The 19,250-nt window shown below is 40.0% G+C and overlaps 1 protein-coding gene across 6 annotated transcripts in view; it reads right to left on the bottom strand.

Annotated features, from left to right (window-relative positions):
• Window positions 1-19,250, bottom strand: part of EDA (ectodysplasin A) — a 412,220-nt gene that overhangs the window by 8,255 nt on the left and 384,715 nt on the right. For all 6 annotated transcript variants that reach the window (XM_027053657.2, XM_027053658.2, XM_027053661.2 and 3 more), the window contains exons 3-6: window positions 13,197-13,220; window positions 2,698-2,877; window positions 1,273-1,307; window positions 291-342 (exon numbers count right to left, since the gene is read on the bottom strand). In XM_027053657.2, coding sequence (XP_026909458.1) covers window positions 291-342; window positions 1,273-1,307; window positions 2,698-2,877; window positions 13,197-13,220 — 291 coding nt within the window. The remainder of the gene's footprint in view (window positions 1-290; window positions 343-1,272; window positions 1,308-2,697; window positions 2,878-13,196; window positions 13,221-19,250) is intronic.

The following is a 19,250-nucleotide window of genomic DNA, read 5'->3' as shown; positions in this document are numbered from 1 at the left end:
GGTGACTCTGATACAACCTGCTTCTCCCAGGAGTTCCCAGGTTCGATGATGTCTCAAGTCCCTTTCAGCTTCCTCATCAGTGATTGTAAATGGAATTGGTATGTAGTGATGGGTCTCAGTGCAAGCAATTACCCAGGACGGCCAGTAGAGGGCAAATGGCATGCAGAATGGCCCCCTACCACCAAGGGTATTTAGCAGCCCAGGAGGAGCTAGGCTGGTGATTACCTGAAGGCTAGGGGTAAGGAAGAGGAGAAGCTCCTCTTGGGGAGAGAGTCTATTTGGACTCTTACCATTCTTGACTTGAATTGCTGACCCTTGGCCCTGTAGATGCACCACAGCTGGCTGGGAGGATGAGAAGGACAGAAAGAGTAGTCACTGGGAGTAATGGCTTCTTGCTTAGCCACCAGTTTCCATATTTTCACCTCTGACTTCTACTCTCCTTTCATATCCCAATTCTGATCCGTTTCTCCTGTCTTGGGATGCCAGTGACCACATCTCTGCTAGTGAGTAATATGATTTGTAGCTGTGCCACTTCCTAGCTATGTGACCTCAGCAGAATGGAATGCCTCTGAGCTTCATTTCCCTAACTGTAAAATGGGGATTTTAAAGAATCTCTGTCTGGCCTCTCTCACAGGGATGTCTGAAGATCAAATGAGGTGATGGATATAAAATTCCCTGCAAGCCATCAAGCACTGTGCAGCTGTGTGCATTTATAACTGTGGCCAAACAGCTGTAGTGAGGGAGGGCTGAGATGAGATGAGGCAAGGCAGCAGAACTTGCCAATAGACAAAGATTAGGAAGCTCTAAAGACAAGGGAGGAGCCCTTTGGGCCTTTAAGGCAGAAGCCCAGGCTGGGTTTAGCTTGGAGCTGGTTGGCTGATTTTCAAGCTCCTGATCCTAGGCGGTCTGAGTGCCTGAGTGCCGACAAGGTGTCTGGGGTAGCTGGGAAGTTGGAGGCTCAGGTCGATAGGCCTGACTGGCATCTCATTTCAGCTGACTCCTGAGCTTGGATATGGTGACCCTCTGTCTTCTGTGCAGTGGGGGGTGGGGGGGAATGGCCTTGGCAAGACTCAGTTCCCTTAGTTAACGGCAGGCCCTGGGGCAAAGCTTTTCTGCTCATAGACGAGAGGGGGCTGTGAGTGAACCATCTCAGGAGCTCCAGGGTATCCTTACAAAACAAAGCCTCAGCAATTTTAATAGGGAGCAAATTCTAAGGTGGCTCTAGACTGTGGCCTTCCCTCCTCCCCAGGAAGAAAGCAATTCCCAGCCAACCTGGTTTTCTCGAGGTCCAGCTTTATCAGCAGCACCTGCAAAATAGGACAGGACAATCAGAGGGCATGCTCCTTCTACTTCCCTTTCCCCTTACCTAGGCAGCCAGTGGCAGTGAGACTTGCTTTGGGCAGCCAGGCCTGGGGATGGGGGAGGATACCACTTCCTTCTCTTACTTGTCCCTGACCTGTCTCTTCAGAGGGCCTAGCATCCAGCAGGGAAACTGGCCTCTTGCTAATGCTGGCCCAAGGCAAGCCTCACTGTGCACCCATAAAGACAGATGAGAGAGCAGTCCTGCCACTGTGTGACCCTGAGACAATGTTACTTGCTTCCTTAGTCTTTTGCTCCCTTTCTTTAATTTTCTTCATAGACAGCTTTGCCATTTGTAAATATCTTGCTTCTTTAATCAGGTCTCTCCTCTTCTAGGACATGAACTCCATGGGAACAGGGACCACTTATCAATCTATCTCTTGTATGTAGAAAATGCTCAGTATCTGTGGAAAGATTGGATAAAGAAAAAAAAACCCTCTATCTCCTTCTCTTGTGGTCACAGTAATGCTGATTAGCCCCACTTGAACTATGAGTCAAAGACCCAGAATTTTGGGGCCTAGAGAAATCAGTTTTGTAGAGAGTCCATTTCTTTAAAGCCCCAAGATACAAGAGGGGAGCAGGAGGAGGAAATAACAACTGACCTAAGCCCTGGCAGTCTGACTCCTGTCAATTCCAATTAGGCAGGTTTGGACTGGCATCTATACCTTTTGGATGCCCTTCTGGGCCCAAGGGAAAAGATGCAAAGAGATTAGATGCTATTTGAATGGGCAATGTGGTGCAGTAATGATGTAGTGCAAGAGGCACTTGGTTCCTCAGTCTCAGTGACTGCATTTGCTTCTTCCACAGTCTGAGGGACTTGTAAGTTTCCAACTGCTTGACCACCAGTGACTGTTTTTCTACCTCTATGGAAAGGCACGTCAGAGTTCATGGGAGGAGACTATTATAAAGCTTGCCACTTTTTCTAGTCCCCAACATTCCTCTCCATAGCCTGCTTCTAATCAGATGCCGGCCATGTGGTGATAGATGCTAAAAATCAGAACAGACCAAATCCACCCCCCCACTGGAACTCTGATATATACGAGTTTACTTGCTCAGTACAGGGAGGCCTAGAGTCAGGGAGGGATTGCGATGAAAAGGTTGAGAACAGGTGGCCTGTCCTTGACATGTTGGTATACACAGGAAGTTAGAGTAGGGCAGGCCCTCCTGCCTTCTTACATTCCCAGCTCTCCACGGAGCTGGGAGCTGGGAGACCTGCTTTTCTTACTGCTCACCAAAGCCATCACCACCATTTGAAACTTCTCTCAGGATCACCTACTCCTGCTCTTTTAAGGTACTTGCAAGGAGCCTGGGGGCAGGTGGAGAGACAGAGGAACTCACCAGAAGGTCCCTGGAGGCCAGGGGGTCCTTGAGGACCAGGAGGACCTGGAGGGCCAGGTGGTCCCATAACAGTTGTTCCTGGAATTCCAGGAATTCCAGGAATTCCTGGGGGTCCTTGGGGTCCTGGAGGTCCTGGAGGTCCTGGAGGGCCATTGGGCCCAGGAGGTCCTGCCTTCTTTCCTAAAAGACAAGATTTAGTGTTAAATTTGTAGTTATTGACTGATAATATACTGTCAGGAGTTCTACAGACTTCTAAGGAAACAAGGTCAGCCCTCTGGGAATTCCTGCTGTAATAAAGGTAAACACCTTTATTACACTATACAACACACACACACACACACACACACACACACACACACACACACACATCCCTACCCTCTTTCATGAATAATTATTTACAGAACTGGTTTGAAGATATAGAAATAAATGACCCTTAAGGAGCTCAGTCTACTAGGAAACAGACACAGTCACAGGATAGTATAAGTGCTATATTCGTGGCAAAATTAGTAGACAAAAATTTTAAGAGGTCAGAGAAGGCTTCAAAAAACAGCTTACATTTCAGCTGAGTCCAAAAGATTAGAATTACCAAGTGGCCAGACTTGTGGGTCACTTTTTAGAATTGAGAATTAGGCTATAGTTAAAGAGTGTGGCTTTCATATTTACTGCTCAGTTTGGTGGAATTGATGGAGATGACAAGAGGGAGCTAGGAGGACGGACTGACCTTGGGAATAATATCAACTCCAGGAAGGTTTCCTAGAGAAGTCAGGATGTACAGGAATTAGGGCTTGGTATAGAGGTGGTTGTAGCTGCAAAAGAGAAGGAGTTTGGGAGATGAGAGGTTGGGGGGAATGGGGAGAGAAGGAGGGAGGGAGGGAGGGTGGGAGGGAGGGAAAGAGAGATTAAAGGAAAGAAGGGGAGGTAGAGAGTAGAAAAAGCTAAAGAGGCAGTTGGCAGGTTTTGCTTTTTCAGCTGACCTCTCTAAACCCTATTTTTAAAGATCTCTGGGAAAGGCACTTCTGCAAAGTCCCTTGGTAACATGTTCCAGTGTTTATCACCCCCTCACTGTTAGGAAGTTCTTCTGTATATTTAACTGAAATTTCCTCCTGTGGCAATTGAAGCTCTTATTCTATTCTTTGTGTAGATAGAGAAGAATAGTTACCATCATACACATAACCACCTTCATATGCTCAAAGACATTAAATCACCTATCAACCTCCATTTTTATAGGCTGCATAATGTAGCTTCCCAACATCTCTCCTCAGAGGCCTTATTCTCTCGAATGTATTATTAATCAAACCCACCAACTCCTCCCCTTTTCCTCCTCACTGTCCTTTCAGAAAAATCCTGGCCCTTCTATTCTATATTCCAGTCTTTCCAACATTCCCACCAGGATGTAGCTATTTGACTGAGTCATAACTGTGGTCTTGAACCAAAACCTACAAGTCCTGTTTACTTCCTTGGCTCTGTGCAGCCCAATTTACCCACTGCAGGTAGCCATAGAAGGGTTCTTCCCTTCACTACTTTCTCACAATTTTGTGGAAATCCTAGGAATACAGGGCTTTGATCAGAGACTCCATGACAGTATCTCCACCAGTGGTACTCTCTTAGTTTTAAATGTAACCTTCTTAAATCTCACTTAAACATTTCCTTAATAACTCTGACTCCTTACTCCCCAGACTCTTAGGCAGGAGAATCGTGACCTAGTTTATCAGGCTCTCCTTTAAAAATAATGCTGCATTTTCAAGAAACTCAATCCCTATGGCAATGCCATTCAAGAGGCCAGTTGTCCATGTCTAACCACATCTGCATTTGGAATGAAACAATGGGGTCACTGTGGGGCTCCTTTCCCAGGGAGGAAAGGAAGGTCCAAAGAGCTTCTCTCCCATGGAGTGTCCCTGGAGCCTTAAAGACTTAGAGGCAGGAAGGAGCTTTAGTGTTTTCCCTGCACATAGCAGCAGCAAAAGATTGGATCTGCCCAGTTTCTAGATTAGCCAATTTCAAGATGCTGAACAGGAAAGCCATCTCCCTTCAGATTTGGGCGGCTTCCAAGTCAGGCTTATTCAGTGCCCAAGTTTCAATTCCAGCTAGTGCAGTGGAAAGAACACAAAATCTGTAGTCAGGAGATAAGGCTGTAAGCCCCAGGTCTGCCACAGATGTACTTTGGGCAAATCCCTTCCTCTCCCTGAGCCTTAGTTTCTCCATTAGTGAAACGAGGAGCTTGGCCTTGATGATTTCTCTCAGTTTCCTCCCAAGACTGAGGTTCCATAAGGAAGAGTGACTTAACCCTGGCAGTCAGGAAACTGCCCTAGCCTGGTTGTAAGGTTTGTTTCTCCATATTGTTCTCTGGGTGGCATAGATGTAGAGGAAGGTGCATATTAGACTGTTCTAAGTCCCAGAATTTTCAGGCCTAGCTGATTTTTCAAGCTAGAGGGTGTTCTTTGGGTACAAACTTCAGTGTCAAGACTGTGAATCTCTTGTGATTCCTAATGTAATGTTGGAAGAATTACAGCCAGAAGCTCCTCTAGTCAAAAAGAATAATGGTTGCAGCATAAACAGAGGATGTTCACTTATGAAAATGTTGGAAAGCATTTGGAAAAAAGCTCCTGCTGGGATCCAGTTCTGCAGCTGGTCCTCTTTGCTTCTCTGTAACCAGGCTTAGGCATGTGTGCTTCTCACATTTGTGTAACTTCCAGAAAGTTGGCCCAGAGAGAAGCATGTGCAAAATGACCTCTGGACGAGAGGATGCATTTAGAGGGTTGAATTCCTTCTCCAGGTTTCCTTACTTTAAAAGGACGCTTCATGACACAAAAGCCCATAGACTTCTGTACTTAGAAAATTATCCTGTGCAGTCTTAGATGGAAGAGTAATCTCATTCTTTTCAAAGCTAAACTTCACAGAAGGGGCATTTCCCTAACCTTTTAGTGAAAACCAAATTGTTGAAAAAACAAATCAAAGCAAGTGAGTGAGAATGAGAGAGATGGAGGGAGGGAGGGAGGGAGAGGGAGAGACAGAGAATGAGTGTGAGTGAGTTAGTTATAGAAGGGGAAAATTCTGTTAGAGATGGAAATTAAATGAACAACTCAATTTACCTCTTCATGCATGTGCCTATTCACTGTGTCCAAGGAAATCTGTATTAAGTGGCTTCTAAATCACTTTCAGTCAAAGTAAATGTTTAAGGTCTATGTGCATTCTCCTTCCAATAACGGCCCATACAAGGTAGCAGTGCTAAGCAGCAATCCGAGTCCCTGCCAGAGGCATTGCATTCTATGGATTGTAATTACAGGGCTTCTAGCCTGGACAATTGCCTTCTATTGTCACTAGCAGGTGTGTTCTCTCAGTGCTCACTCACTGGAGAACATTACAACTGGGTGCCACTACCCACCACACACATGGCCTATAGTACATCACTAGCCTACTTGCAGTTCCACCAAACATGCCATGTTCTCATCCTTCTGGGGGATTTGAATATGCGGTTCCCTTTGCTGGAATATTTTTCCCCCTCTTTCTTCCCCTCTCCTTCAAAGTCCAGGTTAAATACTGCTTTTTCTCTTTCTTTCTTTCTTTCTTTCTTTCTTTCTTTCTTTCTTTCTTTCTTTCTTTCTCTTCTTTCTTTCTTTCCCATTTATTCTTGAAGAAGAGAGAGAGCACAAGCAGGGGAGGAGAAAAGAAAGAGGGAGACACAGATTCTGAAGCAGGCTCCAGGCTCTGAGCTGTCAGCACAGAGCCTGACACGGGGGCTCGAACTGACAAGCCTTGAGATCATGACCTGAGCCAAAGTCAGACATCCAACTGAGCCACTCAGGCACCCCTTTCTTTCTTTCTTTTTTAATGCTTATTTATTTATTTATTTATTTATTTATTTATTTATTTAGAGGGGGGGCTAGGGGCAGAGAGAAGATCCCAAGCAGGCTCGGCACTGTCAGTGCAGAGCCTGACACAGGGCTTGAACTCATGAACTGAGATCCTGACCTGAGCCAAAATCAAGAGTCGGACAGATGCTTAACCAACTGAGTCACCCAGGCAGCCCTGTTTTTTTTTCTTAGATGTGGTTCCTTACTCCACCAGGGAGAACTACATGTTCTTTCTCTGTGCTCCCACAGCACGCTGTTCATGTTTCTATGATAGCATTTTTTACACTGTAATTATTTGTGTGTACTTCCACTATTCAAGATAGAGGGCAAGCACCACTTTTCTTTTTTCTTTCTTTTTTTTCCCACTTTTTTTTTTTTACCTCAGTATCTCTATTCCTGATAAATATAACATGCTTATTCATTGTTTAGTTAATGGGTGAAAAAAAAACAAAACAAAACTAGTAGCTGTAATTAGAAAGTGTTCCTAAGTCGACCTATTAAGAAGGAAAGTCATCCCTGGACTTGTGTTAGGAGCAGAGAGTATCCTTGTTAAAGCCAGGTGAGCTTTCTACATTTATTATAATTTCCATTTTTAAAAATTAATTTATTTTTTAATTTACAACCAAGTTAGTTAGCATATAGTGCAACAATGATTTCAGGAGTAGATTCCTTAGTGCCCCTTACCCATTTATTCCATCCCCCCTCTAGCAACTGTTTGTTCTCCATATTTGAGTCTCTTATGTTTTGTCCCCCCTCCCTGTTTTTATATTATTTTTGCTTTCCTTCCCTTATGTTCATCTGTTTTGCATCTTAAATTCCTTATGAGTGAAGTCATATGATATTTGTCTTTAATTTCACTTAACATAATACTCTCTAGTTCCATCCACGTAGCTGCAAATGGCAAGATTTCATTCTTTTTGATTGCCGAGAAACACTCCATTGTGTGTATATAGATACACACACACACACACACCCCACGTCTTCTTTATCCATTCATCCATCAATGGACATTTGGGCTCTTTCCATACTTTGGCCTTTGTTGATAGCACTGCTATAAACATTGGGGGTGCATGTGCCCCTTTGAAACAGCACACCTGCATTCCTTGGATAAATACCTAGTAGTGCAATTGCTGGGTTGTAGGGTAGTTCTAGTTTTAATTTTTTGAGGAACCTTCATACTGCTTTCCAGAGTGGCTGCACCAGTTTGCATTCCCACCAGCAGTGCAAAAGAGATCCTCTTTCTCTGCATCCTTGCCAACATCTTTTGTTGGCTGAGTTGTTAATGTTAGCCATTCTGATAGGTGCGAGTTGGTATCTCATTGTGGTTTTGATTTGTATTTCCCTGATGATGATGATGTTGAGCATTTTTTTCATGTGTTGGTTGGCCATCTGGATGTCTTTTTTGGAGAAGTGTCTATTCATGTCTTTTGCCCATTTCTTCACTGGATTATTCATTTCTTGGGTGTTGAGTTTGATAAGTTCTTTATAGATTTTGGGTACTAACCCTTCATCTGATATGTCATTTGCAAATATCTTCTCCCATTATGTCAGTTTCCTTTTAGTTTTGCTGATTGTCCCCTTCACTGTGCAAAAGCTTTTTACTTTGATGAGGCCCCGATAATTCATTTTTGCTTTTGTTTCCCTTGCCTCCAGGGATGTGTTGAGTAAGAAGTTGCTGTGGCCAAGGTCAAAAAGGTTTTAGATTGCTTTCTCCTCTAGGATTTTGATGGCTTCCTGTCTTATGTTTAGGTCTTTCATTCATTTTGAGTTTATTTTTGTGTATGGTGTAAGAAAGTGGTCCAAGTTCATTTTTCTGCATGCCACTGTCTGGTTTTCCCAGCACCATTTGCTGAAGAGACTGTCTTTATTCCATTGGGTATTCTTTCCTGCTTTGTCAAAGATTAGTTGGCCATATGTTTGTGGGTCCATTTCTGGGTTCTCTATTCTGTTCCATTGATCTGAGTGTCTGTTTTTGTGCCAGTACCATACTGTCTTGATGATTACAGCTTTGTAATACATCTTGAAGTCTGGGATTATGATGCCTTCAGCTTTGGTTTTCTTTTTCAAGATTGCTTTGGCTATTTGGGATCTTTTCTGGTTCCACACAAATTTTAAGATTGTTTGTTCTAGCTCCGTGAAGAATTCTGGTGTTATTTTGATAGGAATTGCACTGAATATGTAGATTGCTTTGGATAGTATTGACATTTTAACAATATTTGTTTTTCCTATTGAGGAGCATGGAGTATATTTCCATTTTTTTGTGTCTTCTTCAATTTCTTTCATAAGCTTTCTATAGTTTCTGGTGTGTATAGATTTTTTCATTTCTTTGGTTAGATTTATTCCTAGGCATTTTATAGTTTTTGGTGCAATTGTAAATGTGATTGATTTCTTGATTTGTCTTTCTGTTGCTTTATTATTTGTGTATAGGAATGCAACCGATTTCTGTGTATTGACTTTATATCCTGTAACTTTGCTGAATTCATGGATTGGTTTTAGCAGTTTTTTGGTGGAATCTTTTGGGTTTTCCATATAGAGTATCATGTCATCTGCGAAGAGTGAAAGTTTGACCTCCTCCTGGCTGATTTAGATGCCTTTTATTCCTTTCTGTTGTCTGATTGCTGAGGCTAAGACTTTCAATACTATGTTGAATAACAGCGGTGAGAGTGGACATCCCTGTCATGTTCCTGACCTTAGGGGGAAAGCTCTCAGCTTTTCCCCATTGAGGATGATATTAGCAGTGGGTCTTTCATATATGGCATTTATGATCTGCAGGTATGATCCTTCTAACTCTACTTTCTTGAGGGTTTTTATCAAGAAAGGATGCTGTATTTTTTCAAATGCTTTTCTGCATCTATTGAGAGGATAATATGGTTCTTGCCTTTCTTTTATTGATGTGATGAATCATGGTAACTGTTTTGCGGATATTGAACCAGCCCTGCATCCCTATAAATCCCATTTGGTCATGGTGAATAATTTTTTAAATTTTTTTTTAACGTTTATTTATTTTTGAGACAGAGAGACACAGAGCATGAACGGGGGAGGGGCAGAGAGAGAGGGAGACACAGAATCGGAAGCAGGCTCCAGGCTCGGAGCCATCAGCCCAGAGCCCGATGCGGGGCTCGAACTCATGGACCGCGAGATCGTGATCTGAGCCGAAGTTGGAAGCCCAACCGACTGAGCCACCCAGGCGCCCCAATAATTTTTTAAATGTATTGTTTGATCCAGTTGGCTAGTATATAATTTCTATTTTAAAGGAGATATGACAAAAGTTAAAAACTACATGCTTAATGTAGTAATCAAAGCAGTATGGTACTGTAATAGACACATAGATTAATAGAACAGAATAGGAAACCCAGAAATGAACCCACAATTATATGGTCAATTAATTTTTGACAAAGCAAGAAAGAATAACCAGTAGGAAAAAGAATGCCTCTTTAACAAATGGGGTTGGGAAAACTGGACAGCAACATGCATAAGAATGAAATTGGACCACTTTCTTACAGCATACACAAAAATAAATTAAAAATGGATTAAAGACTTAAATGTGAGACCTAAAACCATAAAAATCCTAGAAGAGAACACAGGCAGTAACTTCTCTGACATTGGCCATAGCAACTTCTCTCTAGATATGTCTCGTGAGGCAAGGGAAACAAAATAAAAAATAAACTATTGGGACTACATCAAAATAAAAATCTTCTTCACAGCAAAGGAAACAATGAACACAACTAAAAGGCAACTGACAGAATAGGAGAAGATAATTGCAAATGACATATCTGATAAAGGGTTAGTATCCAAAATATGTAAGGAACTTATAAAACTTAACACATAAAAGCAAATAATCTGATTAAAAAATGAGTGGAAGACATGAATAGACATTTTCCCAAAGAAGACATACTGATGGCCAACAGACACATTAAAAGATGGTCAACATCACTCATCATCAGGGAAATGCAAGTCAAAACTACAATGAGGTATCACGTCACACCTGTCAGAATGGCTAAAATTAATGACACAGGAAACAACAGGTGTTGGTGAGGATGTGGAGAAAGGGGAACCCTCTGGCCTTGTTGGTGGGAATGCAAACTGGTACATCCACTCTGGAAAACAGTATGGAAGTTCCTGAAAAGGTTACAAATAAAACTGCCCTAAAGTCCAGCAATTGTGCTACTAGGTATTTACCCAAAGAATACAAAAATGCTAATTCAAATGAATACATGCACCCCGATGTTTATAGCAGTATTGTCTACAGTAGCCAAATTATGGAAATAGCACAAGTGTCCACTGACTGATGAATTGAGAAAGAAGATGTGATATGGATGGAGCTAGAGAGTACTAAGCTAAGCAAAATAAGTCAGTCAGAGAAAGACAAATACCATATGATTTCACTCACATGTGGAATTTAAGAAACAAAGCAAACAAGCAAAAGGAAAGAGAAAGAGAGAGAGAAAGACAAACCAAGAAACAGATTCTTATCTATAGACAACAAACTGATGGTACCAGAGGGGAGGGGGTATAGATGAAATAGAGGCTGGGGATTAAGGAGTACACTTGTGATAAGCACCGGGTGATGTATGGATTTGTTAAATCTTTATACTGTACACCTGAAACTAATATTACAGTTTATGTTAGCTAACTGGAATTAAAATAAAAACTTAAAAGAAAAAAAGGAAAAAAATCGAAAGAAATTATCAAGCCATGAAAAGACATGGAGGAACTTAAATGCATATTACTAAGTGAAAGAAGCCAGTCTCAAAAAGCTACATACTGACATTTTGGAAAAGGCAAAACTAAAAAGACAATAGAAATATTAGTGGTTGCCAGTGCTTAGGGCAGAGGCAATGATGAAGAGGCCAAGAACAGAGGATTTTTAGGGCAGTTAAACTATTCTGTATAATACTGTAATCTATGGGGATCTATGTCATTATACATTTGTCAAAACCCATAGAATGTACAGCACCAAGATGAAGTCTAACATAAACTAAGGACTTTGAGTGATAATGGTATGACAATGGAGGTTCATCAATTACAGCAAATGTACTACTCTGGTCCAAGGTGCTGACAGTGGGGGAGGTTATCCACATGTGGGGGCAGGGAATATATGGGAACACTCTGTACTTTTCCCTCAATTTTGTTGTGAACCTAAACCTGCTCTTAAAAAAAAACTATTAGAAAAAAAACATACATGCTTAAAAGTCAAATTTACTTTCTTAAATACATAATATCTTGGTGAGTGCCCAGGCCCAATGGAGAAAGATTTCCTCACTGATCCCAGCTCTTGGCTTCTTTTCCACCTTTGCTCAGATGAGGTCCTCAGGAGGCCAGACTATTCCTCAGTTTCTTTACAGTAGCAACATAGGTTTTCCATGTGGGCCATGGTACTTCAAGCCACCAGAGTACCCTAGTGCTCAGAGAAGTGGCAGGCAGTGGCTGAAACCAGTCTTTTTGGACTACTCTGGGATTGGCGTACTATGAAGCTCCAGAAATCTTAACCGAACAATTTTGGTTAAAGCGTTTTAATGAAAAATCATTAATTTCACTCTTTTTTCTTTCTATGTAGGAAAACAGAAACAAATAGGTATTTAAAACTGATTTTGTAGTTTCTTTTTCTTTCTTTTTTTTTTTTTAGTCCTAAGGAGTGGACCATATTGCCATGTTGCCTACTTTTGTGTTTTGGAACTTGTTCTGTCTTTGGGTACTCTTTGTATGTATGTTTGTATACTCTTCAAGTATGCAAGTGCTTATACAAGCTCTTGGATCAGTCCTGTTGGAGGTATATCAGAAACTTACTGACCCAACAATGGCAAAATGGATCTGCTCAATGAGAAGCTTCTTTGAAAAGACTAAAAGATCAGGGTATTACTTCAGCATAGTTTTTCCATCACAGAGAAAATGATATTGAAACTCCAAAGCAAGAAACATCTTCCCTGACTGAGACATAGGATGGGGATAGCTTTTAGGCCAAGAATAGGGTACTGACATCTTTCAGAAGGTAGTATATCTAGTCCCCACAAGCTGTCTCAGGACTTAATTCATCAGGACTTAATTTACAGATGATCAGTGATTTGATAAAGGAGAGCAAAAAAAGGACAAAGGAGGACAGGGAAAAGAGTAAGGAAGAATGAATAGAAGAGATGTCAATTTAATTGTATGAAAGAGGGAGCAAGAAAGAAAAATAAAAACAACTTTCATACGCTGCTAGAGTAGCAATTTCATGGATCATCACCAAAACACAATCTCTATTTCTTGTTCCACAGAAGCTACAATATTCGAGAAGATCACAGGTGATTGAATAAATCAATGAACAAACAGCATTGAAAGAATATATAAAAATCCTACTCCCTTTTTTCTTCTAAATTTATTTATTTACTTATTTATTTAATTTTTAAATTAAATGTTTATTTACTTGAGAGAGGGAAAGAGAGAGAGAGGGAGGGAGGGGGAGGAGCAGAGAGAGGAGGGACAGAGGATCCCAAGTGTGCTCTGTACTGAGAGCAGACAGCCTGATGCGAGGCTTGAACTCACGAACTGTGAGATCATGACCTGAGCTGAAGTCAAATGCTTAACTGACTGAGCCACCCTGGTGCCCCTTTTCTTCTAATTTTAGAAAAGACATGAGAGCAATTTCATAAAATCAGGAGCTTAACTTACCCTTTTTCTTGTTTTTAACTGGACCTGTTAAGAAAAGAAAATGGAAAATTAAGTCACTGGACATTAACAGAGAGTGTTTATTCTCCAAGACAGTCACAGGAGAAACTCCCATGACATTGTAGAGTTGGAGGGAGCTCCACACCAAGGGTCAGGTTATTGGCAAGGTATCTCCCAACTATCAGACCTCCCCAGTCTGTTTGTGTTTTTTGACTACTGTAACAAGAAAGGTATAAGAAAGATTCTTCCTTAGAGAGAAAAATCTTTCAGGCTCAGTCTTTGCAGCGAGGGAATGGGTAGTTCTTCATGGGGATGAAATGCCCATAAACACAGAAGTCAACAACCATTCCTGAGATTGAAGACTCATGCATTCAGGTGAAGAACTGATATGAAATCTCATGCATTGAAGCTAAATGGAAAAAAGGGTCATTTTCATGGAAGGAGCAGAAGCAGCAGCAGTTTACTTTTTAGTCACTTACTGTGATTTAAATTTTAGTTATTAAAACAGTGTGACCATAATACATTCATGTGGGGACCACATGCACTCCCACTGTAATTTACTATAAGTTAACAGACACTTTTAAAGAAGTGTCAACAGTTTCACTGACAATGAGATCACAGGCATTTTCTTGGAAATTACTTCTAAAGAAAACAATTCTCATCAATTGAGGACACTCAGGAAACCCAAGGTTTTTCTTACATGGTTAGGTAACGACCACTCCCCAGACACAATTTAGGTATCTCCCAGACATGTTTTTCCCTCCTGGGGACCCAATTCTCTTCATTCTGTAGGTGGATTTGATTTTCTTCAGATACAGGTGTTTAAAATCTGTTCCAAACTCCCATGAAGACACTATTGGACAACATTAAACCACTGTCAGTGCCCTCAGGAGCTTACAAAAAGAACACCAAGCATTTGCATATTGTTTTATAGTCTATAAAACCAATTTTCATGTATCATCTCATTTTATCCTTGCAACAAGCCTAGAATGATCTTTATAAGAGCAGGCTCTAACAGAGGCAGGCTCAATCTGAAGTCAACCTGGAGGGCCACCAGTGTGGCCATGAAACCTTATATAGGTCCCTTGAAACCAATGTCTGTGTAGACTCCTCTTGCAAAATAATTTTATTTTCATAATTTTCCTGCTAAATTTCATGTGTAACAGTAGGAATTATTATGTGCAGGGTGTGTTTTACATTGGGTTTAGCAACCTGCACACTTAAGGTCATAACTCTCCATTCTTTTTCCTCCTCCCAGTCCTTTGTATTCTTTCTCTGGGGCTTATCCTTTATGTTTCTAATGGCATTGACAGCTCTTAACAATGTGCAGGGAGGTTCTGGCAAGGAAGCATGGCTACACAAATACTGCCGACTAAGAGGCAGCACTCAACATGAGAAGGGCCATGTCCTTGACCAAAAAAGCTATTTGAGGAACAATTTACACAGAAAAGCCCAGTCCCATCAGCCAGCTACCAGCCAGCTGGTCAGCTACCTCAGCCTGGCAGAATGGTGATATGGTAGCCATTGCAGCAACACTGCACTCATAGACAAGTTGTGCTAGCCCTGGACAAGTTTCTGACCATTTTAGCTGGCTAGAGGTAGCATTGTTACATCATACTTCAAAGCAGGTTTTGAGGAAATCAGACCATCACCAAGCAACCAGCCCTCACCAAGCATGACTATGGAAGGCAGCACAGTAAATAATGAAACACAACTCTATCCTGAAAGAATTTACAATTGGATATGAAAATACTAAAGAGGGGAGACCTAAGGGAATATACTGGCTAGTTGAAAAAAAAGCTTCCTGGAGAAAGTCTGAACTAAATCAACAACAGAAAAGAGGGAAAGGGAAGTTTAAAAAAATGTTCTAACTTCTATTGTGTTTATATTGTACATATATAAATGCATACATATGTACATAAAAAGGAAGAGAAAAAAGGAAAAATATTTTTTAAACACAACTATTTTTATTCCATTCTTTTTTTCAGTGATTCTTATTTTTAACTGAAGTATAGTTGACACATAGTTTCAGGTGTATGACATAGTGATTGGACAACTCTATAAGTTATGTTCACCACAAGTGTAGCTACCATCTGTCACCATACATCTCTATTAAGATATTATTGACTATACTCCCTATGCTGTATCTTTTTATTTTTTTAATTTTTAATGTTTATTTTTGAGAGAGAGAAAGAGAGTGCGACAGGGGAGGGTCCGAGAGAGAGGGAGACACAGAATCCGAAGCAGGCTCCAGGCTCCGAGCCTTCAGCACAAGGCCTGATGATTCCCTATGCTGTATCTTTTACCCCTGTGATTTATTCATTCCATAACTGGAAGCCTGTATCTTCCACTCCCCTTCAACCATTGCACATCACCCTACCTCTCTTGCCTCTGGCAACTCTCACCTTGTTTTCTGTATTTATAGCTCTGATTCTGCTCTTTATTTATTAATTAGTTTTACTTTTTATATTCCACATGTAAGTGAAATCTATGGTATTTATCTTTCCTTGTCCGACTTATTTCACTTAGCATCATTATACCTTCTAGGACCATCAATGTCACAATTTGCAGGATCCCACTCTTCTGTGGCTGAGTAATATTATTTCTTATTGTTTTGATTCTAGTGATTCTGACGAGTGGTATCTTCTTGTGTTTTTGATTTATATTTCCTTAGTGATTAGTGATGTTGAGCATCTTTTCATGTGTCTCTTGGCTATCTGTATGTTTTCTATGGATAAATGTCTATTCAGGTCATCTGCCCATTTTAAATTATATTTTTGGGGGGTTGAATTGTAAAAGTTCTTTTTTTAAGTTTTTATTTTAGTTTCAGTTAGTAAAATACAGTGTTATATTAGTTTCAGGTATACAATATACTGATTCAATAATTCCATACATCACCTGAAGCTCATTATGACAACTGCACTCCCTAATCCCCATCACTTATTTAACCCATCCCCTCACCCCCTACCCTTGGGTAACCATCAGTCTGTTGACTATAGTTAAGAGTTTGTTTCTTGGAAACAACAGGTTTTGGCCAGGATGTGTAGAAAGGGAAGCCCTCTTGCACTGTTGGTGGGAATGTAAACTGGTACAGCCACTCTGGAAAACAGTATGGAGGTTCCTCAAAGTTAAAAATAGAACTACCCTATGATCCAGATATTGCACTACTAGGTATTTACCCAAAGGATACACAACTATATATTTGAAGAGATATATGCACTCTGAGGTTTATAGCAGCATTATCAACAATAGCCAAACTATGGAAAGAGCTCGACTATCCATCAAGTAATAAATGGATAAAGAAGATGGGATATGTGTGTGTGTGTGTATATGATTATATATATATATATATATATATATATATATATATATATATGATGGAATATTACTCAGCCATCAAAAAGAATGAAACCTTGCCATTCTGTGTGTGTATATATGTATAATGGAATATTACTCAGCCATCAAAAAGAATGAAACCTTGCCATTCTATATGTGTGTGTGTGTGTGTGTGTATATATATATGATAGAATATTACTCAGCCATCAAAAAGAATGAAACCTTGCCATTGGCAATGACATGGATGGACCTAGACAATACTAAGCAAAATAAGTCAGGCAGAGAAAGAAAAATACCATATGATTTCACTCATATGTGGAATTTAAGAAGCAAATAGATGAACACAGGGGAGAGGGAAACAAAAAAGAAAAATGAGAGAGGGAAACAAACAAGGAGAGATTCTTAAAGATAGAGAACAAACAGGGTTGACGGAGGGAGGTGGGTAGAGGATGGGCTAAATGGGTGATGGGTATTAAGGACAACAATTGCTGGGATGAGCACTGGGTGCTGTATGCAAGTGATGAATCACTGAATTCTACTCCCGAAACCACTGTATGTTAACTAGAATTTAAATACAAAGCTAAAAAGAAAAAAAAAGTTTATTTCTTAGTTTGTCTTTCTTTTACCCATTTGCTCATTTGTTTTGTTTTGTATCTCATCATGGTTTTGATTTGCATTTCTCTGATGATGAGCGATGTTGAGCATCTTTTCATGTGTCTGTTAGCCATCTGGATGTCTTCTTTGGAAAAATGTCTATTCATATTTTCTGTCCATTTCTTAACTGTATTATTTGTTTTTTGGGTGGGGAGTTTGATAAGTTCTTTATGTATTTTGGATACTAACCCTTTATTAGGTATATCATTTTCACATATCTTCTCCCATTCTGTAGACTGCCTTTTAGTTTTGTTAGTTGTTTCCTTTGCTGTGCAGCTTTTTATCTTGATGAAGTCCCAGTACTTAATTTTTGCTTTTGTTTCTCTTGCCTCTGGCAACATGTCTAGTAAGAAGTTGCTATGGCTGAGGTAAAAGAGATTGCTGCCTATGTTCTCCTTTAGGATTTTGATGGTTTCCTGTCTCACATGTAGGTCTTCAAGCTATTTTGAATTTATTTTTGTGTATGGTGTAAGAAATGGTCCAGTTTTCCCAACACCATTTGTTAAAGTGACTTTTTTCCATTGGATATTCTTTCCTGCTTTGACGAAGATTAGTTGACCATATAGTTGTGGGTCCATTTCTGGGTTGTCTATTCTGTTCTGTTGATTTATGTGTCTATTTTTGTGCCAATACCATACTGTTTTGATTATTATAGATTTGTGATATAACTTGAAGTCCTAATTGTGATACCTCCTGCTTTGCTTGTCTTCTTGAAGATTGCTTTGGCTATTCAAGGTTTTTTTGTGGTTCCATACAAATTTTGGGATTGTTTGTTCTATTTCAGTGAAAAATGCTATTGATAATTTGATAGGGATTGCATTAAATGTGTAGATTGCTTTCGGTAGTATAGACATTTTGAGAATATTTGTTCTTGGGGCACCTGGATGCCTCAGTTGGTTAAGTGTCTTACTTCGGCTCAGGTCAAGAGCTCACAGTTTGTGAGTTTGAGCTCTGTGTTGGGTTCTCTGCTGTCAGTGTGGAACCTGCTTCGGATGCTCTGTCTTCCTCTCTCTCTGCTCCCATCCCACACACTCTCTCAAAAATAAACATTTAAAAAGTTAAAAAAGTAATATTTGTTCTTCTAATCCACAAGCAGGACTGTATTTCCATTTCTTTGTGTCATCTTATATTTCTTTTATCAGTGTTGTACACTTTTCTGAGTACAGATCTCTTATCTCTTTGGATAGGTTTATTCTGAGGTATCTTATTATTTTTGGTGCACTTGTAAATGGTATTGTTTTTTAAATTTCTCTTGCTGATGCTTCATTATTGCTTTATAGAAATGCAACAGATTTCTGTATGTTGATTTTGTATCTTGTGAATTACTGAATTTATCTATCAGCTTTAGCAGTTTTTTAGTGGAATCTTTCAGGTTTTCTACATAGAGTATCATGTCATCTGTAAACAGTGAAAGTTTTACTTTTCCTTGCTGATTTGGATGGCTTTTATTTCTTTTTGTTGTCTGATTGCTGGGGCTAGGATTTCCAGTACTATGTTGAATGAAAGTGGTGAGAGTGAACATCCTTGTTTGTTCCTGACCATAGGGGAAAAGCACTGCTTTTCTCCATTAAGGATGCTATTACCTGTGGGTTTTTCATATATGGCTTTCATTATGTTGAGGTATACTCCCTGTAACCCTACTTTCTTTAAGGGCTTTTATCATGAATGGATGTACTTTGTCAAATGCTTTTTCTGCATCTATTAAAATGATCATATGGTTTTTCTCCTTTTTTTATTAATGTGATGTATCATGTTGATTGATTTATCAGTATTGAATCACCTTTGCAACCAAGGAAAAAAATCCCACTTGATAGTGGAGAATTATTTTTTTAATGTATTGTTGGATTTGGTTTGCTAGTACTTTACTGAGGATTTTTGCATCTATGTTCATTGGGGATATTGGCCTGTAGTTCTCTTTTTCTTGTAGTGTCTTTATCTGGTTTTGGTATCAGATAATGCTTGCCTCATACAATGAATTTGGAAGTTTTCCTTCCATTTCTAGTTTTTGGAATAGTTTAAGAGTAATAGCTATTAACTCTTCTTTAAATGTTTGGTAGAATTTGCCTG

This window comes from Acinonyx jubatus, chromosome X, assembly GCF_027475565.1.
Source record: "Acinonyx jubatus isolate Ajub_Pintada_27869175 chromosome X, VMU_Ajub_asm_v1.0, whole genome shotgun sequence".
Taxonomy (NCBI): domain Eukaryota; kingdom Metazoa; phylum Chordata; class Mammalia; order Carnivora; family Felidae; genus Acinonyx; species Acinonyx jubatus.
This window is presented reverse-complemented; position numbering and strand designations above follow the sequence as displayed.